Source organism: Monodelphis domestica, chromosome 7 (genome assembly GCF_027887165.1).
Source record: "Monodelphis domestica isolate mMonDom1 chromosome 7, mMonDom1.pri, whole genome shotgun sequence".
Classification (NCBI taxonomy): Eukaryota; Metazoa; Chordata; class Mammalia; order Didelphimorphia; family Didelphidae; genus Monodelphis; species Monodelphis domestica.
In genome coordinates this window covers 258,403,755-258,431,214 of record NC_077233.1, presented here as the reverse complement: position 1 = coordinate 258,431,214, position 27,460 = coordinate 258,403,755, and the positions used below count along the sequence as shown (strand labels likewise).

General features: G+C 36.7%; 1 protein-coding gene across 3 annotated transcripts in view; it reads right to left on the bottom strand.

The window, feature by feature from the left end:
- PTPN3 (protein tyrosine phosphatase non-receptor type 3) overlaps positions 1-27,460 on the bottom strand; it is a 300,638-nt gene that overhangs the window by 118,025 nt on the left and 155,153 nt on the right. For all 3 annotated transcript variants that reach the window (XM_007498053.3, XM_007498054.3, XM_007498052.3), the window contains exon 8: positions 4,685-4,805. In XM_007498053.3, the coding sequence (XP_007498115.1) occupies positions 4,685-4,805 (121 nt within the window). The remainder of the gene's footprint in view (positions 1-4,684; positions 4,806-27,460) is intronic.

Here is a 27,460-nt window from a genome sequence, read left to right as displayed (position 1 = left end):
CTCATTTATTTCTTTAAAATACCCTTTCCTTCCTTCTTAGAGTCAATACTGTGTACTGGATCCAAGGCAGAAGAGCGGTAAGGGTGTCATACAGCGAGGAAGGGTCTGAGGACCCATTTGAAACCAGGGCCCCCCTCTAGGCTTGGCTCTCAATCTATTGAGCCATCTCGCTATTCCCCAATCCATGACCTTTAAAACAAAACCACGGAGAACATGAGTTCTGCTTAGATGAGGAAAAGACCGAGTATTGTATCTAGATCTGTAACTCATTGAGGGTACTTCAGAGAATACACCATATTCCTGTTTCTAAAGGGCGGCTTCATCGTTTCGAATCATAGATATGAAAAAGATGAAAAGAAATACAACTAATGCTCACTGAGCCCAACTTTCCAGCAAATGAGGCACCCCAGAATCCAGACTCTGCTTGAAACATCTGAGGAAGAGCTAACGACCTAACGAGAAAGCCATTCCATTTAAACAACAAAAAGAAAACTCTAACTAAAAGTCTGTCTTTCTCGTAGTGAGTGAGCCACAGATTTTCCCCAATAAGCTTCAGGATAAATACCACACACTGGGGGAACCTGTTATGCAAAGAGGTCATTATATCGAACAGTTAAATTCTCACACTGCTCTAAATGCATTTTATAGAAATGATTCTTTTATAGATTGCATGGAATCATTTTAATAGTTGCATTTTGTTTAATAGAAAAAGCAATAATGCTTAAATTTTGAGTTTAATGTTTTAAGATTCATTTACTCATGGCTGGGGAAAGGCCAAACTATTGGGCTGAAGCTACCTTAAATGGGGACCAACATCCAGGAGGGGGCGATGGTACTGAAGAGAACCAACTACCCTTTAGATCACTGAAAACAAATAATTAACTTGTACCTGTGATTTTAACTCTATGGTCAAAAATGTACAGGGAAACTGAAAGCCTTTCTATAAAATGGAATACATGAACTAAAGAAAAAGTCCCCAAATTTTGAAGATATTATGAAAATTAATTTTGAGTAGACATGTAGAAAATTAAAATTTTTAAATTATCTGTTAAAGTAATTGCTTCTAAAAAAATTTTTTTAACTTTTAATTTAAATTTTTTTTAATTTTTTTATTATTAAATTTTTTTTATTTTTTATTTTAAATTTATTTTATTTAATTTATTTATTTATATTATTTTTATTTAATTATATATTTTAAATTATTTTAAATTTATTAAAATAATTTAAATTTAAATTTAAAATTAAAAAAAAATTTTTAACTTACCTTCCATCTTAGAATCAATAATAGTTCCAAGGCAGAAGAGTGGTAAGGGCTAGGCAAGGGAGGTTAAGAAAGTTGCCCAGAGTAATACAGCTAGGAAGTATCTGAGGCCATATTTGAACCCAGAACCTTCCATCTCCAAGTCTGGCTCTAAATTCCACTGAGCTACTTAACTCATTCCACATAATCACTTTTTAAGAGGCAGCAGGGCAAAGGGGAGAGAGAATTGCCTTTGGAGCCAAGAAGATCTGGATGAGAGTTCAAATTCTTAGGGTTCAGGAAATTAAGGCCTTTGATTGTAAAGAAGATGCTAACTTTTAGGGCAGAGAGAGTTCTCTGATCTGGGAGTTCCTTAAGCCAATGAAATCACAGGTGTAAACCTTATCATAATAAAGATGCAATTGTGAAGTTAATTTTTAATCTCTGAGTAGCAAAAAGTAGAATAAAAACCAAGTAATTTTTCCCATTAATATGACATGTGCTCTTCTATTAAAGGGTAAGACTTTAGAGAAATTCTTGGAAAATGAAAAATAAATGTTTTTTTTTTTTGGACTAATGCATTTTACAAGTAATTTGTTTTCCTTTTTCTTTCAACTAGGGAAATGGGTAAAATGTTTCTTTTATTTTTGTCTTTTTTTTTTAAACCTTACCTTCCATCTTGGAATCAATGATGCATGTTGGTTCTAAGGCAGAAGAGCAGTAAGGGCTAGGCAATGGGGGTGAAGTGACTTGCCCAGGGTCACATAGCCAGGAAGTGTCTGAGGCCAGATTTGAACCCAGGACCTTCGATCTCTGGGACTGGCTCTCAATCCACTGAATCATCCAGCTGCCCCTTTATTTTTTGGCTTCTCAGAGGTGAAAGAGGAAGAGAATTCAGAATTGAAAATAAAAACTTTTAAAAAATCAACTGGGGGAATGGGAAGGAAAAAATCAAATGCTTATTTTGATGGAAAAATAAAATTTTAAAAAAGAAAATGAGAAATGAATGAATTTAATAAATATAATAACTAACATTAATATAGTATTTCTTTTGTGCCAGACACTGAGCTAAGCAGTTTATACATATTATCTCAGTTGATTCTCATAATTACCACCTTTTGAGGTAAGTTCTATTATTATCCTCATTTTATAGATGAGGTAAAGAGAGGTTTGTGGCCAGTGAATTGTCTAGGGTCACACAGTGAATAAGCTTCTGAGGCCATATTTGATCTCAGGTCTTCTAGACTCTAGGCCTGGTGCTCTATCCATTGTGCGATTGGGCTGAAAGTGTAATTCTTAATTAATCTAATACACATCTGCCAAACAGTTTTTATAGATTCCAATTCATAAAATGGTAACATTTCGAAATTGAAAGGGATCTTAGGCCAATTCTCTCATTTTACAGAGTGATTTAAAGTCCTGAAGACAAAGTGGCCTGGTTAGTAGGGTGAGGTCAAGGGCCTTTGGACCCATGTGAGACCAAAGGATCAAAAATATCAGTGTGAGCAGGGACCTGTTGAATTAAGTACAACTCCCCCATTTTATAGACCAGGAAACTGAGAGACAAAGCTATTAAGCGATGTTTAGAGATAATACTAAGTTGTGAAGTGATGTTTAATGCATGAATCAGTCATTTGACCTTTCTCCAAGCATGGGAAGGTCCATCTCAAGGGTAGTTAGTTTACTGTCTAGTTAGTAGGGAGAGCCTGAATTCAATTCGAATCCTCTCTTCTTTCTAGAGACTTTGTACTTTTCAGGTTTAAGACAAATGTTTTTTGAGCATAGATGGGCCCAACTTCTGGGCAATGGTTCTTCCCTGGACTTCTCAGATTCTTCTTTGTGTAGTTACCTCTACCTTCTGGTTAAAATTTGCCTGTTGTCAAAGTAATTTTAATTAAGTGGAATAAGTGAAGTCTGTGTTTTGATTTATTTTATAAAAGACTGTTTCATCATAACTCAAAAAAAGAAGAGGCTGATTTTTGCTAAATTTAGCAAATGCAAAAGGGGTATCAAGCTATAACTTAAGTTCAGTGTATAATTAAGCTGGCCATACTAAAACAAAATGGCAACCAAGATAACTTTTCAAACGGATATTTCTATTAGAAGTTGAGGCTATAAAGACAAATGTTTTAATACAAAAAAATAGGTTGTCTACCATTTTAGGACAAAATTTGGCATATCATTTATGCTATAATCTACACTGGGTAAAAACAGAAACAATCATTTACAGAATTGGCTAATGCTGAATGAGCAGATATCACTTTGTCCTTAAGAGAAGTTTCCAGAACCAGTGGTTTCAGTCATGTCCAATTCTTTGTGACCCCATTTGGGATTTTCTTGGAAAGATACTGAAGTGTTTTTGCTATTTCCCTTTCCAACTCATTTTTAATGATTGCCTCAATTTCTTCTTCATTAGAGGTAAGGTCTCCCTTTTCATCTTTAATACTATTAATTTGGTTTTCTTCTTTCCTTTTTTTATTAGATTAACCAGTACTTTGTTTACTTTATTTCTTTTTTCAAAGTACCAGCTTCTAGTCTTATTTATTAATTCAATAGTTCTTTCACTTATGATTTTATTAATCTCTCCTTTAATTTTTAGGATTTCTAGTTTACTAACTCAGTTTTAGATGAAGAAACTGAGACAAACAGAGTTAAGCGACTTGTTCAAGGTCACAAGTTAGGAAGTATCTGCAGCCAAATTTGAAACCAGGTCTTCCTGCTTCCTCCTTCCAAGCCTGATGCTCTATCCACTATGAACACCTAGCTGCCCCTTCAGAACCACTAGTCTATACAAATAGAGGGATCAATATGCTAACCCCATCCACCATCCATTTAAAATAATTCCCGAGGAATTCCATGGGAACTGGAATGACCTCCAGGGATTGATGCAGAGCAAAAGGAGCAGAACCAGGAGAACACTGTACACAGAGACGGATACACTGTGGTACAATCGAATGTAATGGACTTCTCCATTAGTGGCAATGCAGTGATCCTAAACAACCCGGAGGGATCTATGAGAAAGAAGACTATCTACATTCAGAGGAAAAACTGTGGGAGCAGAAATACAGAAGAAAAACAACTGCTTGATTACATGGGTCGAGGGGATATGGCTGGGGACATAAACTCTAAATGAACATCCTAATGCAAACACCAACAGCATGGAAATAGGCTCTGATCAAGGACACATGTAAAACCCAGTGGAATTGCACGTCGGCTACAGGAAGGGGTGGGAAAGAATATCATTCTTATAACCAAGGAAAAATGTTCTAAATTGACTAATAAAATTCTCAAAAACAAATAAATAAATAAATAAATGAATTCGTGAGCAAGAGGTAAGATAAGATCACACAAAGTACATTATAAAATGCCCAAACGCATGGAGGACTAAGTCATTAAAATAATCAATGGTGCATGTGAAATGATTCTGCTTTCGTCGGTTATTACCTGTGCTGTTCATGCAGTGTCTCTACTTTGGTTACAAAGTCGTTATTCTGATCTGGTATAAACTGGCTATCGGAAAGATATCCTGAAAGATGCAGTGAAGAGTTATGGTCTCCAAAGTGAGCTATTAAGAGGAAACAAAAAGAGGGAGAGGGGGAAGTCATGATTAATGTAAGCTTTTATCTGAGATGGTCTATACTAACAGAAGACAACAGCATCACAGCCAGAAGTAGCAGTAATTCTGTGAATGAAACTAAAAAGTAATGCGCCTTGCACCACACAAACAATGGAGCATTCCCATACTGCTGAGAGCTAGGCTGAGTCTGAAGAAGGCTTAATAAAACTTCCCTCTGGACTTTACCATGTTTACCGCTGACAGAGAAAAGGGAAATGTGCATCATTTTTTACCACGTGGTCCTGCCGTTTCAGCTTAAATCTTGGGTTCAGATGAATAAGAAATCTTCAAAAATAACATGCCGGTATTACACACACACACAACCTTTCTACACAAAGCACATAGTAAACAAACCTACATATGTACCCACACGATGGCATATCTTATCTTTCCTAAGTTTGAAATCTCTCTTGGGGGGGCGTTATCTTTATAATTTACCTGGCCTGTATTGCAACTATATCTACATGTATGTATATAGATATATATATAGATATATATATATATAGATATATACACACACATATATACGTATATATGTAAATATATATTTACATATATGTAAATAGATATATACGTATATATGTAAATATATATTTACATATATGTAAATAGATATATATTTACATATATGTAAATATATATTTACATATATACGTATATATGTAAATATATATAATTTGGTACAATGGATAGAATGTTCACTCTGGAGTCACTTGAGGTCAAATCTGGCCTCAGTCACATACTAACTGTATTAAAATAAAATAAAATGAGCTGGAGAAGGAAATGGTGAACTACTCCAGTATCTTTGCTAAGAAAAATGCCAAATGGGGTTATGAGGAGTTGGACATGACTGAAAAATGACTCTCTCTCCTTTCATTCCTATCTAAGTGCTTTCCTTTCTATCTTCCTGCTAATCAATCTTGAAAGAGGAGAGAGAGAGGGTTATGGCAACTTCTGTTTCTTCTAGAAAAGCTATTGCTCTTTTCATCAAGCACCAGAACTAAAATTCCACTCCCTCTTTAAGAATCTTGCGGAGGGGGAGCAGCTAGATGCCTCTGTGGATTGAGAGTTAGGTTTAGAGACAGAAAGTTTTGGGTTCAAATCTGGCTTCTGACATTTCCTAGCTGTGTGACTGGACAAATTATTTGACTCCCATTGCCTAGTCGTTACCATTCTTCTGCCTTGGAACCAATGCACGGTATTGATGCTAAGATGGAAGGTAAGGGTTAAACTAAAAAGTCAGTGGGAGTTGGGGTACCAAGAGAGCCTTTTTCATTATGTTCATCATCTTAGTTTTGCTTTATTTTGCTGATCTGTCTTTCCCTGGGGAGCCACACTATTTTTTTTGGTCAAGCTTGTCTATTCCCAGCCAACTCTGCGGACTTGAGACCCTGACAATCCAGATACATCTTCTGTACTCTTTGTTCTCTTGCTAACCCTTCCTCTTTTGTTCAACTCCCATGATTTCTGACTCCTTTCTGGACTGGGGGGTTCTCCTATCCTTTGTGGGGACAGCACAATCACAGCTGAGAGGAGTGAATTCATCTGATGTCAACACCAGTCTATTACTGCCCTCTCCTGGGAACACTGGAACCCATGATCTCAAAATAACTCAGGACTGCCTAGATTGACTTTATCATAGTATTTCAGAGTTCAAAAGGACTCAAAGGACACCCTGTTCAACCAATGGCTCTGCCTTGATGCTCTTTACAATATTTCCAATGAGTTACTGAGCCAGGACTGAAAGACTGCACAATGAGTATGAGAGGCACTGTACCATAAATGAATCTTATACTCAGAAAAATCTGGGTTCAAATCTCATCTCAGATCTTTAATTGCAGTGTGATCTGGAGAAAGTCATTCAATTTCTCAATGTCTTGGTTTCCTCATGTGTAAAATGAAGGCATTGGATTCAATGGCCTCTAAAGGTTCTTTTGGGGGCAGCTAGAAGGCAATAGTCAGAAGTTTCATCTTCATGAGTTTAAATCCGGCCCCAGACACTTATTGGCTGTGTGACCCTGGGTAAATCACTTAATCCTGTTTGTCTCAGTTCTTAATCTGTAAAATGAACTGGAGAAGGAAATGACAAATAATTCCAGTATCTTTACCAATAAAGTCCCAAATGGAGTCACAAAGATTTGGATATGTCTAAAATGATTGAATAGCAACAAAAAATTCTAGCTCTAAACTATACCCTCCAAAGGTACCCCATACCACTTTTAGACAGCTCTAATTGTCAAAATTTCTGCATTGCAAAGGCCCCAAATTTTCATCTTTGCAACCTCTACCCATTTTTGCCCAGCTCTGTTGTCTTGTTCTGCCAAGCAGATTAAGCTCAATCCCTCTTCAATATGGCAGCTCAAGTATTTGAAGACCATTCTCATAGTCTTCTTGAGTCTTCTCCCTAGTTCCTTCAGATGGTCTTCATGTGGTATGGATTTAAGGCCATCCACCACCCTAGTTATCCTTCTTGAGACACTCTAAGTGAAAGGAGATTTGCAGGAAACTTTATATGGAAAGGAAGGCTGAACAAAGAGACACTCCCTTGGTTACAGTCCTAATCCACCACCTAAACCCAGGCAGGCCAACCAGTAGAACTTCTCTATCCATAGTAACTTCCTGGAGACCAACAAGACTCTAGGCTGCATATCTACAGATGATCAGAAGAAAAGGAGTATATCTGCATTGGTTCATCAAAGCTTCCAAAGGCTCAAGGCAGTGATACTCCCAGTTTGCCCTACGGATGGCCATTTGTTGTCTTTCCCTGGTTTCCCTCTACTGCTGGATATGTGACTTCATTCCCATTCAATACAATGTTACTTGGCTAGGATACTGTCATTCTTACTATCCATTATTTGCTCTCAGGCCCAGCTATCTCTACCTTATCCAGGTACTTCCCAAAACATGGTATCCAGAACTGAAGACCATCTTCTGGCCAGAGCAGCAGAAAAGGAATGATTATCTCATTCCCAGAAGCTCTGCCTTTCTTAACAGAGCTTAAAAGCAGATTGGGGTTTGGGGCTACCATAGACCATTCATTCATACTGAGCTTTTGTCCCAAAGCTCCCATATCTTTTCTGAAAAACTGCTATCTATGGCTCATTGTTTTCAGTCATGTCCCACTCTTCATGACCCCACTTGGGATTTCTGGAGTGGTTTTCCATTTCCTTCTCCAGCTCATTTTACAGATGAGGAAGCGGATGCAAACAGGGCAAAGTGATTTGTCCAGAGTCACCCAGATGATAAGTATCTGAGACCAGATTTAAACTTACAAAGATAAGTCTTCTTCAATCTAGACCTGGAACTATATTCACTGCACCACTTAGCTGTTCCATTTTTCTCTCATTTTGACCTTGTAAAACTGATATTTTTTTTAGTTGAAATATAAGACTGCAATTATTCAAAAAGACCATGCTACAAAGATAATTATGATAGTTTATAATATGGGGTGCAGGGGAGGAAGCAGATATTATACACAGACATCCAATATAATAGAATAACTTTAATATTTATATTTATTTATATTTACAATATAATATATCATATTTACAATATACAATTTCTAATATATTTATAATATAATTTATATTTTATTTATTTATAATATTTATAATAACATTATAAGTAGAATAAAAAAGCATAAAAGGTGCAGTCTGATAACAGGGGGGAAAGCTTGGCAGTACAATGGCTAATGTCTTGGATTTAAAGTCAGGACGATGTGAGTTCAAATTCTATCTCAGACACTAATTAGGCTAGTCTTAGTGGACAAGTCATTTCACCTCTCAGTCTACTTACTCATCTCTAAAATGAGGATAATAATACCTCTCTTTATATGGCTATTAGAAGGATTAGACTAGATAACATATATAAAGTACTTTGTAAACCTTAACACATTATATAAAAATTACATGAATTTGTAGTTTAAGAGAACTGAGTACGAATGCCCACTATGACACAAGCAAGTTGATTAACCTCTCCAAATCTCAGTTTACTGTTCTGCAAAAATGGAGATAAAACTTGCAATTTTCTTACCTCCAGAAGAACTCTAAGTCTTGCCTACCACCCCTTCTTTTCCTTCCCCCTAACTGCACTGTAACCTCATTCAACCATGTCTTTATTGACCTGCAGTTCTCTATGCCTGGAATGTCTACCCTTTTGCCCCTTTCCCAGGGAAAATCCTGACCCATCCTTTAAAAGTCAATGCAAATGCCCATCTTCCAATTGACCCTCTGTCCAAAGAACTGAAATTACCTTCTCCCATAGATCCCTCCTGACACTGTTTTATAATTTTCTTAACATTATAATAATCCTTATATATATATATATATACACACACACATATATATATATATATATATATATATATATATATATATATATATATATATATATATATAGTTCCCCAACTACTCCATTAGTTCGGGGTTGGAGGTGGTGAATAATTGCCTTATGGTATTTTTCAATGATGGGATTTCAGTGGGTCAAAGAATAAAATTATTTTTGTGACTTATCACATATTACCAGATTCTGCTAAAAAAGATCATGCCAATTTCCATTCTACCAGCAAACTATTGAGATGAGGCATAGCATGATGTAGTAGAAATTAGAGCAGATTTGAATTCAGTCAGAGGTTCTGCTCTGCTACCTACAAAATTCCAAGCAAGGCACACAAACTTTATGGGCCCCAATATCCCAAATAGAAACAGCTCAGAGTTGGAAGGAGTCTCAATGGTCAGCTATTGGGATTCGTCATCATGAAGCAAAATCCAATAACCTCAACAGAGAGTCAACATTTGGCTCCAGTAATGGAGAGAGCTGCCATTTTTTTTAACCCTTATCTTTTGTCGTAGAATTGATATTGTCAGTTTCAAGTCAGAAGGAAGTGGTAAGGGTTAGGCAATTGGGGTTAAATGACTTGCCCAGGGGTCATGTAGCTAGGAAGTGGCTGGGATCAAATTTGAACTGAGGACCTTCTATCTCCAGGCCAGCCACTCAAGCCAGCTGTCCCTGAGAGCTGCCCATTCTTGAGCAGCACACATTATTAGAAAGTTGCCCCTTGTACTGAGCTGAAATCTGCCTCTTGAGTGGAACCAGGAGAACATTATACACAGAAACTGTATGTACTGTGGCACGACAGAACGTAATGGACTTCTCTACTGGCAGCAATGCAATGATCCAGGACAATTCTGGGGAATTTATGAGAAAGAACACTATCCACATTCAGAGAAAGAACTGTGGGAGTAGAAGCACAGAAGAAAAACTGCTTGATGGGGATATGACTGGGGATGTAGACTCATCAACGATCACCCTAGTGCAACTATTAATAATATAAAAATAGGTCTCAATCAATGACACATGTAAAATCCAGTGGAATTGTGCATTGGCTATGGGAGGGGGGTGGGAAGAGGGGAGGGAAAGAGCATGATTCCTGTAACCATGGAAAAATATTCTAAATTAATTAATTGAATAAACTTAAAAAAAATAAAATCTGCCTCTTCTATTTTATTCACTGATCCTACAAGTCAGCCCTCTAAGACAGAACAAATCGAATTAATGCCCCTGCTACATAAAGGTCCTTTAAATACTTAAAGATAGTTACCATAACCTCCCTTCCCACCTGGAAGTGCTGTTTGTTTGCTTTTCCTCTATTCTATTAGGTAAGAAATCCAGATGAAAATAAAGATTCTGTAACCATTCTTTCCTCCTTATCTGGAAATACTGGGTTGGAAAACATGTTTTTAAGCTTGCTTCTCAGGCCTCTGATCATTCCAGACCCCTGCCTATATCCACACCCCCATTGGCTTTACCCAACCTTGATGATGACTTTGAATCACTTCATCTCACTTAAATCCAACTTGCTCACACATCAAGGCATCGCTCTCATGATGCCATCGATCCTCTCTGATTACAAAGGATGAACACCACCACCTTGTCAATGTCCATTCTAAAATGTGGCAGCCAAAACTGAGCATAATACTCTAAATATGGTCTAACCCAGATAGCAAATGGTCCTTGGCCCTAGAGATGTACCTCACATCAGAGCAGCTGTACTGTAAGAAGTTTCATCCCACCATATAATGGTGATACTTTTGAAATTGTATTTACCTGGTTTCCTCCCTCACCACCATATTGTAGGAATTATTTACATTCATCTCAGAGGGCTTCTTAATCTACCTCATTTTCCATGAATCTGTAGGCTTTTTTCAAAGTATTATGTGGTTTAAATCCAAGTTTAATCAGAAGAGAATCTATGCTCTTTGAAGACAGGATATTAATTTATTCTTTTTCTTCATATCCCTAGTTCCCTAGGGCAGTGCCTTGCGCTAGAAGGTACTGAAGAAATGCCTGTTGAATTAAAAGTGTCGTTCTATTCGACGGTCAAACTAAGCCCATAACTCTCTCTGGCCTCTAACATAAGTGGGGCTATGATCTACAGATCCAGAGTAGTCATGGATGCAGGGTGGAGCATGAAGTATATTTTTTTAACATGGCCAATAGGAGAATTTATTTTGATTGATTACACATATTTGTTTCAAGGAATTTTCTTTCTCCAATGGTCTGAGGGGTAAAGGAAATTTTTAAAATTAATTTTAAAAAAAGAATTTTTAAACAAAGGATTAATACATATTTACCTGAATTAATCTCAAATAGTCTAATGAAAAAGAAGGGCCATGACATCCAAGGGAAAAGGGCACAGAACTACTTGGTCAGGAATTATCTAGTGTGTGTATATCTAAGAATCTCAGCTGTGAGATAACAGAGAATTCTTCTGCTATGGGAGTCTCTCTCACAAAGCTGAAAAAATCTGATCACCAGCAGCATCAGGAGAATCCTTAACATTGCTCTTTATAAGCCCAGATCAATAACCTCCAATGTTGAAAAATACATACTTTTTTCACTATATATTTGTCCTTTCTCCTTTAAATGCTTATATCTTTGCCCTTGCTATCTCTATTGATCATGAATGTTACATTTGTATTTTACCAGCACAAAATGTCTTATAAAAGTGACTTGGACATCTAAGTTTAAATATTATGATTTGATCTATTATATTTTCTGCAAGTACTTTTCTTTTTAAATTTTGATATCATTTTATTTTATTTTTACATAATCAAATCCTCATAACTAATAATTTTTATATGTTTAGACATTAAAAATGATATGCCCTCCAGAGTGGAAATAAACACTATTCTTTCTTTTTTTTTTTAAGTTTTTCTTATAATTTTTAAAACTATATGGACTCACTTGGAATTGATTCTGATATATGGTATGAGGCAAAGATAATTTATTTATTGCCAGGTTTCTATTGGGTGTTCTTGATTTTTCAAAAAAGTAATTCTTTCCCCAGCTGCTACAATATTCTCCAGTTACTAAGTGGTCATCTTTTATACTTATTTCATCCTATTTCTGGGATTCTGTTCTGTTCTTACTTACCTTTTTCTTCCTTTTAAAAAAATTTTAAGTTTTTGTACACTATCACACAGTTCTGATACAAACTGTTTCATCTTAGATTTTAAAGTCTAGGAGGGGAAATACAACTTCTTTGACTTTTTTTTCTCCCCAATTAACTCTTGAAAATGCTAACCATTTGTTTTTCCACTTAAATTTCAATATAATTTATCTAGTAATAATAATAGTTAACATTTATATAGTGCTTGTTATATAAGCAAGGCATTGTGCTAAATTAATAATTACCTCATTTGATCCTCAAAACAACTCTGAGAGGCAAGTGCTATTATTATCCCCATTTTATGGATAAAGAAAACAATGACTAGCTTAGGATCACACAGCTACCAAGTATCTGAAGCTGGATTTGAAATGAAGTGAAAGTCCTTGGATTTCCCATTGGTATTGCATAAAATTTATATATTAATTTAGTGAGAACAGTAATTTTGCTACATATTTTGTCTACTATCATTAAAGTTCCCTAAAAATTCATTTTGGTGTGGTTTTATAGTTTTTATATAATCTAAATTATAAATATTTATTTTATGATAGGTCTCATCTGTGTTTATTTGAGGTTTATTACTATATATGTAATATCTATGTACATATTATAAATGGAACCTATTTTCTTCAAAAATAATATATATACCAAATAAGGTTGCAAATTTTATTTTCCCCATTTTTGTTTTTAATTTTGCAAAGCATTGCATTCATTTTTATTATTCCAAATTGAGACTGATACTTAAGTGAATAATCAATAATTCTAATCTAATAATAAATTATCATGTTTATAGCTCTTTAAAGTTTGATATTTAAAAAAACAACAGCAAACTTTAGAGACATTTTTCCTAAAAGCAAAGATTTTTTTTTGCCTTTCTTCATATTCTTGGTAATTAAGTATTGTGACTGGCACATTACTACAGTTCAGTCAATTGAGTTGTGTCCAACTCTTCATGATCCTGGGAACCATACTATCCTTGGGATTTTCATGACAAAGATACTGGAATAATTTGCCCTTTCCTTCTCCAGTAGATTAAGGCAAGTAATTAAATTATTTGCCCAGGGAATACAAAGCTACTGAGGATGAGTATGGATCTGAACTCAGATCTTCCTGACTCCAGATCTAGTACCCTTTTCACTGAACCATTTAGTTGCCCCTGCCTGGCACACAGTAGGTACTTAATAAAAGTCTGATAACATGACTTCTTGATATAATCTCATTTGAGACTCACAACAACCCTTTAAGGGAGGTATTGTCATTATTGTAATCCCAGCATATAATAGATTAAGTAAACTGAGAGTCAAAGGAATTAGGTGACTTGCCCATATTCATATAGAGGAAGAATTTGAATTTGGGTCTTCCTGACTCCTGGGTCAGCAACCTACCTGTTGATGGAAATATTAGTCTTCATGTAGTTTTATTTTTTCTAATTCTTTTTACATCTAGTTTCATATCTCCTATTATTACATTCTTATTTATTGTTTCTTGTCATGTACTGTTAATGTCGCTAATATTTTAATTTCTTAAATGTTTGACATATATTCAAATATTTATATTATACTAATATATACAAATTGATGTATATATTCATTAAAGTTCCTTTCAGCACTGAATAATACCAGTTTACATCCTTGATGATTTCTAGTTTAAACTCAACTTTAGCACATATTACTTTCTCTTCTTTTAAAAAATTGCTACATATTTTTGGAACAATTAACATTAATCTGCATATACCTTTTACACTGAATGTTCTTCCTGTTGGCAGTATTTTAATGGACTTCATTTTTCAATCCATCCCATAACCCTTTTCCTTTTAATAGGATAAACCAGACCATTTATAGCTATTAAATTTGATTTGTCTCTTAAAATTTTTGTTGTTACTATAATCTAAGAAGTAAAACCATTTTCCCCCCTGTATTATTTCTACTGCTAGTGGAATAACGGAATAGAGACAGAAAGCCAAGCCTTGGAGTAAGAATGATCTGGGTCCAAACAACCAATTGGCAATCAATTACTTAAGATTTATTAAGCACTTATCTCTGCCAAGCACTGGGTATATGAATGAAAAATGAAAGCTGCCCTGCCCTGCCCAATGGCCCTTCTGGGGCAGAGAACAATACTATACACAGACAAGTATATACAAGATTATACAGGGTGGATTTCCAATAACTAAAGGTTTTAGCTTTCAAATGAAGGAAATATACTAGGTATATTCAGAGCAAATGAATGTCAATACTTGAAGGTACTAGTTTCTGGGAGATGGGGAAGGCCTCCTGTAGAAGGTAGCCTTGAGCTGAGGCTTGAAAGAATCTGACAATACTAAGATGCTAAGATCCCAGCCATGGGGGGAGCCCCAGTGCTACACAGATACATTTTGCATAAGAACAGTAAATTAGCAGTGGAGTGGAAAAGGACGTGGAAAGAGATAATGGGTAAGACTAGAAAAGCAAAGAAGGCTGAGCTGGGTAAGCAAAATCAAGGGATGTATATTTGATCCTACAGGAGAGAAGGAGCCATTGGTTTCCTGAGTAGAGGAGCGATATATATGACTTACCATTTGGGGAAACCATTCTGGCAGTTGTGTAGAGGATGGATTGGAGAGAGAGGAGACTTGAGGGAGAGAAATTAATTAGAAGACTACTCAATGGCCCCAATGAGAAGCAATTGGGATCTGAGCTAAGATGATGGCTGTGTGAGTGGAGGAAAAAGAACATTGACAAGAAAAGATAAATAAAAACTGGCAATGTGGCAATGTGTGGTGTCAAGGATGACGCCAAAGTTGGATAGGGAAGTGTAGAAGAGAGGCGAATTGGGGGGGGGGGGGGGGGGGGGTTCATTAGAGTCAGTTCTATACATGGCATGAGGCTAATGGGATATAAATCTAAAATGTCCAACAGGCAGTTGGTGAAAGGAGACTGACACTCAAGGGAGAAACTAGAACTAGATTAATAAATCTGGGAGTCCTCTACAATGATAACTGAAGCCTTGAGAACTGATCAGATCAAGTGAGAGATTAAAGAAAAAAAAGAGAAGAGAGTGTAGGACAGACCCTTGTGGTTACCCACAGTCTGGGTCATGGATAATGATCAGCCAAGAGAAACTGAAGAACAATCAGATAGATAAGAGGAAAAAACAAAGAAAAAACAAAATCATAAACACTCAGAGAGGGTAATATCTAAGAGGAAAAAGGAAAAGGGGTCAAGGATGACAACTAAGAAAAGGCCATGAGATTTGGTCATTCAGAAACCAAGGATAACTTTGAAAAGAGAAGTTTCGGTTGAATAATGAAGTTAGAAGCCAGAATGCAGAATGTTTAGAGGAGAAAAGAGGAAGTTGGGGAACTCAGTTTAAACAGTTTTTTTCAAGGACTTTGAGTGAAAAGGGGATGCAATAAAAGGGATAATACTGGCGATGATAAGATCTAATCATGCTTCTTTAAGAATGAGAGACATTTTTGGAGTGTTTGTCAGCAATAGGAAAGGAACCAACAGAAAAGAGGATTAAGGCCTATAGAGGGGGATGATGGAGGGGCAATTTGCTAGAGAAGCAGGAGGGAATGGAACCAATGACACACCTAGAGGGGCTGTCCTTGGAAAGGAGGCCTATCTCTTCATCAGAATTTAGAGTGAAAGATGAAAAAGTCAGGGAGTGTGAAATCAAAGGATGTAAGAGAAGAGGGAACTAATGGTCTTTTTGGTAAAAGGGAATGTGGGAATATCCTTACTTAAAAGAGTGGCAGGGTGAGGTTGGGGGGGAGAACCTACAAAGCTGGAAAAAAAGAAAAGACTTGGAATCTTCTCTTTGGGGAATGAGATAAAGATTGAATTAGAGAGCAGTAAAAAGACTGAATTGTTTTAGTGAGGTCAAATTAACATTAAATAATAAACTGGTGGTGGTAAGGGGAGAATCTGGAAGTGGCAATGTAGGACAAACAGTATTCAGGACCTATCAAGGAGATGTGAAAGAAGGTATAGACACCCCTGGGAAGGATTGCTAAAGATGTAATGTCACAGGGGTAATATGTATCTACAACATATTAGGAGATATTTAATTCTGGGCAAGCTAGTTAGTATCTCAGTGCTCTAGAATATTCTGTAAAACTGTAAATTACCCTGGTTGGCTACTTGCATTGTAGGGAGATTTTTCAAAATAGGAGTCTGCCCTACAGTAATCAAATCACAAGCCCAGACCAATTAACAAAAAATGACTCCATTTGCAGTTTTCTTGCCAGAGAGACTGGAATGGTTTGCCATTTCCTTCTCCAACTCATTTTACAAATGAGGAAAATGAGGTAAAACAAGTTGAAGTGATTTGTCCCTGGCCATACAGCTAGTGTCTGAGGTTGGATTCAAACTCATGAAGATGTGTCTTCCTGATTCCAAGTCCAGTGCTCTATCCATTGTGCTACCTAGTTGCCCTCTGGCCAAAGAGGAGTTTCATTTTTCAGATTTTTCAGTCTTCTTTGCTACCTTTCTTCCCCAAGCCTTTAAAATAAGCCTAGAAATAAATCTTAACTCTTTTCTTTTTCCCTAATAATTACAATATAATTATCTCCAATTCTAATGTGTTTTTATCTCTAATAAAATCTTACATATCATACTCTATAATCTCAACTAAAGATAATGACAACAATAGACTATCCTACTATTTAATTAGTAAGAACTATATTATCTCACTGATCTGTAGTTGGTTACTCCCCAACTGTGATCTCTTTAATAATTGTGAACTTCTTTCAATAAATTCCTTTAATTCGACACATAATTTTTAATGCAACTTTGCCTTCTTTTTCATTTCTTTTGTAAGATTCTAATCAGTACGTTATTGTTTGAGCCACCCAATGGCCCAAGGGCAAATAGGTAATTTCTTTTCTTTCTTGACTGTTTAAAAACTATATTTATCATTCCGAAATTTGATAATTATATGTTTAGGAAAATAGAGTTCTTCATTCCTCCATGTTGAAGCCCTATTAATTTTCTTCACTTGTGGCCTGATTACTGTTTTCCATTCTAGGAAATTTTCTCCAGTTATTTCTTCTAATAAGGGCATGGGGTACTGGTTAGAGTGTTGGCACTGGAGACTAGAAAAGCTAAATTCAAGTCCTACCTCGCACGCATACTGATTCTGTGACAGCCAGGCAAATCACTGAGTTTCTCAGTGCTCTAGGCAACATTCTGTGATTAAAAACTACAACAAAAATATTGGCATGCAATACTAGAGGCCTTGTTCATCCTAGAATTCCTTATACCCATGAAATCGCAGATCTAAATCATATATCTATATTTAATTAAGAATTGCATTCTTTCTTTGTCTTACTCTGGGTCCTGATACATAATAATTTATATTTCTCCTCTCTTCTAATTCTCTCTCTCTCTCTCTCTCTCTCTCTCTCTCTCTCTCTCTCTCTCTCTCTCTCTCTGTGTGTGTCTTTCTTCCCCCTTTCTCATGTCTCTCCCCCCCTGCTTTCTCTCTTTGCTCTCTGTCTCTCCTCTCTGTCCCCTTCCCCTCTCTCTCTTGTATTTCTCTCTCTCCCCCATTCTCTACCCCGTTCCCTCACCTCTCTCTCTCTCCTTCTCTGTCTCTCTCCCTTCTCCTCTCTCTCTCTCTCTCTCTCTCTCTCTCTCTCTCTCTCTCTCTCTCTCTCTCTCTCTCTCTCTCTCTCTCTCTCTCTCCTCTCTTCTCTCTCCTCTCTTCTTTTCTCTCTGCCTTTCTGTGTGTGTCTCCTCCCATCCCCAACCCCTCCATCCTTGGTAATGGTTATTATTGGAGAAAATTGTTTCTTTCACTTGTGACTACTTTGCCATCTTCCAGGAAGTACATAAAACCATTATTAAATATTTGCTTTAAAAATTTTTTTTATGGCAGAAGTTACATCTTACTGAGAAAATACTGTTAAGGAAGTGTCTTGCTGGGACCATTTGTATCAGAGAATTCAGAAAAGATTTGGGTTGCTAGCAGCAACAGCTTTAATAAACATGGAAAATGTAGAGTGGGCCCATGGGACCTTCACCATCATTTACTGCAACCCCATAATTTTACACATAGGAGGACCTGAAGAGCTTTAGTAACTTGTAGAAGATCAGACAGTTCCTATGAGGCAGAGGCAGATTTCAAATATAAGTCCTCTGGGTTCTTTTTTACTAAATCATGCTGACTTGTATTTAAAGTTCAAGTAATACAGAACAGGCAGGTGTCAGATAAAGAATCAAGATCAGAAAGACAGAAGTTAATTCTTTATTTTCCTTTAGATAATGAACAAGTTTATTTATAAATCAAAGAAAGAAAAGAGGATTTATATTAGAGCTCAGAGGAAAAAAATTATAAGATGCCCAACTCTTTCTAGAGATCTGAACAGCTTCTATCTTGCACTAAGAACATTTTTAAATTAGAGAAAATTTATGAGGACTTGGACACATTCAACACAGGAATAATTGTAAACTCTCAGACTAGATGATGTCTAAGATCCTTTCCAATTCTATTATTCTATGACTAGGATTTTAAGATTAAAGCAATCAGTAAGTATTTATTAAATGACTACTATAGTTCACAAAGAACTAAGTCAAATTTATAAGAAATTAAGTCATTCCCCAATTGTTAAATAGTCAAGAGATATGAACAGGCAGTTTTCAGATGAAGAAATCAAAACTTTCAATAATCATATGAGAAAATGTTCTAAATCTCTCCTGATAGAGAAATGCAAATCAAAACAACTCTGAGGCACCACCTCACACCTAGCAGACAGTAATACCACTATTGGGTTTTTATCCCAAAAAGATTTAAAAAAAAAACAACAAAATATTTGGTATGTACAAAAAAAATTTATAGCTGCGCTTTTTGTGGTGGCAAAAAAATTGGAAAATGAGGGGGTGTTCCACGATTGGGGAATGGCTGAACAAATTATGGTATATGATGGTGATGGGATATTATTGTGCTATAAGGAATGATGAACTACTTGATTTCTGTAAGAACTGGAAAGACCTCCATGAGCTGATGCAGAGTGAAATAAGCAGAACCAGGAGAACATTATACATAGTAACTCAAATATTGTGGGACAATCAAATGTGACTGACTTTGCTACTAACAGCAATGCAATGATTCAGGACAATTCTGAAAGATTTTTGAGAAAGAATGCTATGCACATCAAGAGAAAGATCTATACGAGTAGAAATCCAGAAGAAAACACGATTTAGTACTTGTTTATGTGGGCATATGATTTGGGGTTTCGGTTTTAAAAGAGTCCTCTATTATAAAAATGAATAATATGGAAAAAGGATTTGAATGATAATATATGCATAAGCAAGTGTAATTATATGTCAACTTCAGGAGGGGGGATAGAAGAAGGGAAGGAGACAAGAATCATGTAACCATAGAAAAAATGTAAAAAATTCTTAATGACGACTGTATTTCCAGAACACAGATGGACAACTTGATGTAATGAAGATTGGCCTCCACATTGGGAAAACATGGATTCAAATTTCATCTCTGACACATACTGGCTGTATTACTAAGTCATTTAACATTTCGATGCCCCGGACAACCCTCTAAGACTCAGAATTTCAAAACAGATGCCAAAATGCAGGGGTCCCCCAACTTTTGACACAGGGGGCCAGTTCACTGTCCTTCAGACCACTGGAGGGTCGGACTATAAAAAAACTATGAAGAAATCTGTATCCCACTGCCTGGGATAGTAGAGGCTGCAGCGCTGGCTGGAATGGGCCTGACACACCTCGCAAAGGCCCGTCACTGCCACCACTATACTGGGCAGCAGTGTACACAGTGCGGAATCTGCTCCCCCAGATCGCCACTCCCCTTGCTGACGTCTTCCATTGTGCAGCCACATAATCCTTTGCAGGGTGCCTCGTTCTCGTTCAGTTACTCTCAGAACAAGGCACCATGCAAAGATGATGTCACCGGAAGTAGTGAGCGATGGTGCCGCCACATACAGCTCCTCTCACTGACCACCAATGAGAGAGGTGCCCCTTCCGGAAGTTCGGTGGGGGCCGGATAAATGGCCTCCGGGGGCCACACGTGGCCCACAGGCTGTAGTTTGGGGACCCCTACCAAAATGCATTGGCAGAGGGAATTTGCTTATTAGGAGTGGCCGATCCCAAAGAAAGCATAGGTTCATTTCGAGTTTCTAAAACTGTATCAGCTGTTGGTAGGAAGACAAATGAAACACAGAATGTTTCAAAAGTCTCATTTTAGATTAATAACTTAATCAGAGAGTGTTAACCTATTTGAAAAAACAAGAAAACAGTATAAAACAGTATATTGAGTGCTATACAGTTTATTCATTAAGACTCCAAAACTGGAATAATTGTGAACAAGGATTTCAAATTTTTTTAAAGCTATGGGACCTCTATATTTTAAAGATAATGAAACCTTGATCAGGTGGTTCTTTTTCATGCTGGCTATAAGGCAAAATATAATAATATATATATATATAATATAATAAGCAAAATTTATTCTTATCTGTAACTAACAAACTATGTTGGGAAGATAGAAGGGAGGCATAAAATTATTAACTATTAGCATAAGTAAATATCAGAGCATTAAAATTGGAGGTAGTGATCACCAGGAGTATTTATTTTTCTTTTGGATCTAAGTTAGCATTTTGTTTTGCAATTCTATAATCACTTATCATGTAATGGTTTTCATTTTTTCCTCCTAACTCAATGGAAGGAAGGAAAGGAGGGAGGGAGAGAGGAAGGAGAAGGAGGAAATGGACAGAGAAAGTGAAGGAAGGAGGAAGGAAGGGGAGGACGGAAAGAAGGAGGGGGAGAGAGGAGTTGGAAGGGAAGAATAGATGGAAGGAAGGGAAGAGAGGAGGGAGAAAGGTAGAAAAAAAAAGGAAGGTAATAAAGGTGGGAGGATTTATTAAGCATCTATTACTTTGCCAGGTATGATGCTAAGAGCTTTTATATCTCTTGATCTTCACAACAACCCTAGGACATAAATGCTATTATCTGTATTTTACAGTTGAGGAAACTGAGACAGACAGAGTTTATTAAGACTTGCCTGGTCACACACCTAAAAAGTATCTCATTCATATTTGAACGCAGGTCTTCCTAACTCCAGTCCTACACTCTAATCTACTTCACCTGCAGCTGTCTCCATGAGATCAGAGCCAATTTCTTACAGAAACTTTATACCTTCCTTGATGACTAGCACAGGGTTCAGTCCGGAGTGAAGTACTGAATAAATATCTGATGAATGGATGAGGATTTTAAAAATTTGTATCTCATTTCCACGTTCCTCCTTACTTATATCACAAAAGATTTAAAATTTCTGCCACACTTAGAATGTAAATGAAGCTATTTTTTTCATGGTAAAGTCCTGGTAAGCACCTGGGGATAAACACACTGCTACAGAGTAACATAAGGATGTAATATTAAGATAAAAATGAGGAACTGGACTGAGGACTCAAGCCAACTTAAAACTGGAAAAATTCCACAATTTCACAAAAAGGAAAATTCAAGCCCACTAGCATACTAGAACAAGTAACTTTAATCTCTGTTCTGGAGAATGGAGATTAGAAATACACGAGCAAGAGAAAATAAGGAAGGCTTCAGAGAGGAGGTAAGATTTAAGAAAGTCACTTGAAATATAACCAGGATTTAGAATAGAGTAAGAAGGAACTTGGCACTCCAGACCAGGAAAATCAAATAAGGAAAGAAGGGAAAGGGTTCTGGAATGGTGAGGGATAGGGAGGTAAGCCCGACTCAATGGAAGCAATTAGCTTCAGGGAAGAATGGGAACAACTACAATGACTTCCATCAGTACTACTACCACTCCTATCACTATTGCTATTACTACTACAACCACCACCATCATTATTACTACAACCACTCTTACTACCACCATCATCTCTACTACTTGTAGTATTTATATAGCACTTTAAGATTTTCAAAATCTCAAAATATTACCTCATTTTGTCCTTAGAGCAGACATTATTATCCCTTTTTTACAGATAAGGAAATTGAGGCAGGGAAAGGTTGCCCAGAGTTACAGAGCTAGAATGCATCTGAGGCTGGATTTGAACTAAGGTCTTCCAGCCTCCATATCCATCACTGTCCACGATGTTGCCGAATGGTAGGAAAGAAAAGAGACCAGAATGTGAAGACATAGAAGCTAATTCAAGAAGCTTAGACTTGATATATTATGTGATAAATTAATCTCTGACCTCATTTATCCTACTGATGCATTTTGCAACTCAATGGTGCCTTCCTATCCTCAATGATTCCTATCCACATCTTTCTTCCTAGAGGATTCATCCTCTAGGATGTACTGGAGGCCTTCTCCTCTGGTTCTTTGTCCATATCCTAAATTTTAAGGCAACCCTGAGGCAGTCCATCTGTTCCCCTACACTCTTATTATATATTACATTTACATATATTATATGTTTTTATTCCATATAATTATATGCAGTCATCTATTAACTACCCTGTCTCCTTTTGTGGTCATACACATCCCTAAGGATATCTGTTATGGCCGTTTTCAAATGCGAATCATCATCGGTTATGAGCTACAGCTTCCTACTTACAACAACCATGAATCATTCCATTTTCCTTTGAGTCAAGGGCAATTTGGGTTCTTCTGGGTTCGTGATGTTCCGTGATTCACAGGCATGTATAGCATCACCTGGAGGATATTGGTGTTAAAAACATGGGCTTTTGCAGCAGCAGTTTGGTGCCCTTTCAAGGACCGCATCATTTCGCACATACAACCTCCTCTAATCTCCACTTCTGAGTCGATGCTGGGCTCTACTCAATATCTATTTAAGACTCAAAGACCAAGTCAAAGCTGTCTGTCTGACTACATATTGCAATGCCTTTCCCCCCCCCCCAACCCTTACTTTCCATTTTAGAATCAACACTAGGCATTATTTCCAAGGCAGAAGAGTGACAAGGGCTAGGCAATGGGGGTTAAGAGACTTGCCCAGGGCCACACAGCTAGGAAGTATCTGAGACACATTTGAACCCAGGACCTCCTGTCCCTAAGGCCCTGGTTTTCAATCTACTAAGCCACGAAGCTGCCCCCTGTAATATACGTTTAAAAAATATTTTCTTTATTATGCTTTAAAGCGAGCAAAAAAAAATCTATTTAGACCAATGCCATCTAAAGGGACTGGTCTAAATCCCTTTAGAATACATACAGATTTTATTGAGTCTTTGTCATGTCTTGGGGCTAGATGAAATCGGAGGCCACCTATAAGTGAGGCCTTCATAGGACCAGTAGTGAATCCTTCTATGCGGATATCTCTAGGACACTGGCAAATAGCAGAATAACATGACGGCTGTTATTACAGGAAGATTAGGCTGGAAGCAAAGACCTGGATATATTGGAGAAAGGTAAAGTTCCTGAACCAGAAAGACTAGAAATTGTTATAATAGTCCAGGTGTGAGGAGAGGATTACCTAGAAAAAAGTGGTAACAGCTGAAATAGAGAAGGAATGAATTCAAGAGATATTTTGAAAACTACAGAACTTTGTGAAATGCTGATTAGAAGAGATAAAAGAGAAGGAATCAAATTGAGACAGCATAATTAAGTGGAAAGAATGCTGGATTTAGAGTCAGAAGAACAAAGTATGAACCCCAGCTTTGCCATTCGCTCCCTACATAATCTTGGGAAAGTCCCTTCGGCTCTCCAGGGGATCGTTTGTTGATCTGTAAGATCAGGTTAGACCAGGTGACCTATGCAGGTGACTTCCAGATCGAAATCTACAATCCCACGAGCCCAAGGATCCAGAGAACAGTTCAAACAAAGGCTCAGTTTTAGAGACGATTGTTTTGGAAAGATTATAAATATCAAAGTGAGGATGTGTTAAGGGGAGGATGAAAGTTCATGACAGATGACTTTTCTTTGAAGCGTGAAAAGAACTTAAAAACCAAAAGCACAGGGCGTGGGGAAAGAGTTGAAATATTTAAGAAAGAAGGAAGCCAGAAAAGACTTCAATCTCTGAGCAGAGATTATTGAAGATTCGATGGGATAAAGAACTGATTGGCAACAAATGAAGACAGGCTGAGGCAGAGGACCTTGAATTTGAAACAGGTCAATTTTGTCTATCTCAAAGATTCTTGCTAAGCACTAATAAATTTTGAATTCCAAGTCGATTTTTGAATGTTCCCAGATTCCATCAAATTAAGATAAAACTTTCCCCATTTCATTTCATTTATTTATTCATTTATTTAATTAATAAAAATTTTCTTAAATTAAATTTTAAATAAATAAATTAAATAAAATTCTAAAAATTAATAAAAAATTTCTCCTAATATATTTGCTGATAAATTAAAAGGATAGACTTCTTTCTCCTTTTATTTGATTCAACCATCATTTATATATGAGGTACTTTAGTAAGAGCTGAAGAAAAAGCAAGGATAAGAATCTTTTCAAAAAGTATTCTCATTTTCAAGTCCATGTTCTAAAAGCATTGATGCCCCAACCTCTCAAAGGTGTTCATTACCTAATCTCTTCAGTTCTACTTGGAATCTTCTCTTTGGGGAATGAGATAAAGATTGAATTAGAGAGCAGTAAAAAGACTGAATTGTTTTAGTGAGGTCAAATTAACATTAAATAATAAACTGGTGGTGGTAAGGGGAGAATCTGGAAGTGGCAATGTAGGACAAACAGTATTCAGGACCTATCAAGGAGATGTGAAAGAAGGTATAGACACCCCTGGGAAGGATTGCTAAAGATGTAATGTCACAGGGGTAATATGTATCTACAACATATTAGGAGATATTTAATTCTGGGCAAGCTAGTTAGTATCTCAGTGCTCTAGAATATTCTGTAAAACTGTAAATTACCCTGGTTGGCTACTTGCATTGTAGGGAGATTTTTCAAAATAGGAGTCTGCCCTACAGTAATCAAATCACAAGCCCAGACCAATTAACAAAAAATGACTCCATTTGCAGTTTTCTTGCCAGAGAGACTGGAATGGTTTGCCATTTCCTTCTCCAACTCATTTTACAAATGAGGAAAATGAGGTAAAACAAGTTGAAGTGATTTGTCCCTGGCCATACAGCTAGTGTCTGAGGTTGGATTCAAACTCATGAAGATGTGTCTTCCTGATTCCAAGTCCAGTGCTCTATCCATTGTGCTACCTAGTTGCCCTCTGGCCAAAGAGGAGTTTCATTTTTCAGATTTTTCAGTCTTCTTTGCTACCTTTCTTCCCCAAGCCTTTAAAATAAGCCTAGAAATAAATCTTAACTCTTTTCTTTTTCCCTAATAATTACAATATAATTATCTCCAATTCTAATGTGTTTTTATCTCTAATAAAATCTTACATATCATACTCTATAATCTCAACTAAAGATAATGACAACAATAGACTATCCTACTATTTAATTAGTAAGAACTATATTATCTCACTGATCTGTAGTTGGTTACTCCCCAACTGTGATCTCTTTAATAATTGTGAACTTCTTTCAATAAATTCCTTTAATTCGACACATAATTTTTAATGCAACTTTGCCTTCTTTTTCATTTCTTTTGTAAGATTCTAATCAGTACGTTATTGTTTGAGCCACCCAATGGCCCAAGGGCAAATAGGTAATTTCTTTTCTTTCTTGACTGTTTAAAAACTATATTTATCATTCCGAAATTTGATAATTATATGTTTAGGAAAATAGAGTTCTTCATTCCTCCATGTTGAAGCCCTATTAATTTTCTTCACTTGTGGCCTGATTACTGTTTTCCATTCTAGGAAATTTTCTCCAGTTATTTCTTCTAATAAGGGCATGGGGTACTGGTTAGAGTGTTGGCACTGGAGACTAGAAAAGCTAAATTCAAGTCCTACCTCGCACGCATACTGATTCTGTGACAGCCAGGCAAATCACTGAGTTTCTCAGTGCTCTAGGCAACATTCTGTGATTAAAAACTACAACAAAAATATTGGCATGCAATACTAGAGGCCTTGTTCATCCTAGAATTCCTTATACCCATGAAATCGCAGATCTAAATCATATATCTATATTTAATTAAGAATTGCATTCTTTCTTTGTCTTACTCTGGGTCCTGATACATAATAATTTATATTTCTCCTCTCTTCTAATTTTCTCTCTCTCTCTCTCTCTCTCTCTCTCTCTCTCTCTCTCTCTCTCTCTCTCTCTCTCTCTCTCTGTGTGTGTCTTTCTTCCCCCTTTCTCATGTCTCTCCCCCCCTGCTTTCTCTCTTTGCTCTCTGTCTCTCCTCTCTGTCCCCTTCCCCTCTCTCTCTTGTATTTCTCTCTCTCCCCCATTCTCTACCCCGTTCCCTCACCTCTCTCTCTCTCCTTCTCTGTCTCTCTCCCTTCTCCTCTCTCTCTCTCTCTCTCTCTCTCTCTCTCTCTCTCTCTCTCTCTCTCTCTCTCTCTCTCTCTCTCTCTCTCCCTCTCTTCTCTCTCCTCTCTTCTTTTCTCTCTGCCTTTCTGTGTGTGTCTCCTCCCATCCCCAACCCCTCCATCCTTGGTAATGGTTATTATTGGAGAAAATTGTTTCTTTCACTTGTGACTACTTTGCCATCTTCCAGGAAGTACATAAAACCATTATTAAATATTTGCTTTAAAAATTTTTTTTATGGCAGAAGTTACATCTTACTGAGAAAATACTGTTAAGGAAGTGTCTTGCTGGGACCATTTGTATCAGAGAATTCAGAAAAGATTTGGGTTGCTAGCAGCAACAGCTTTAATAAACATGGAAAATGTAGAGTGGGCCCATGGGACCTTCACCATCATTTACTGCAACCCCATAATTTTACACATAGGAGGACCTGAAGAGCTTTAGTAACTTGTAGAAGATCAGACAGTTCCTATGAGGCAGAGGCAGATTTCAAATATAAGTCCTCTGGGTTCTTTTTTACTAAATCATGCTGACTTGTATTTAAAGTTCAAGTAATACAGAACAGGCAGGTGTCAGATAAAGAATCAAGATCAGAAAGACAGAAGTTAATTCTTTATTTTCCTTTAGATAATGAACAAGTTTATTTATAAATCAAAGAAAGAAAAGAGGATTTATATTAGAGCTCAGAGGAAAAAAATTATAAGATGCCCAACTCTTTCTAGAGATCTGAACAGCTTCTATCTTGCACTAAGAACATTTTTAAATTAGAGAAAATTTATGAGGACTTGGACACATTCAACACAGGAATAATTGTAAACTCTCAGACTAGATGATGTCTAAGA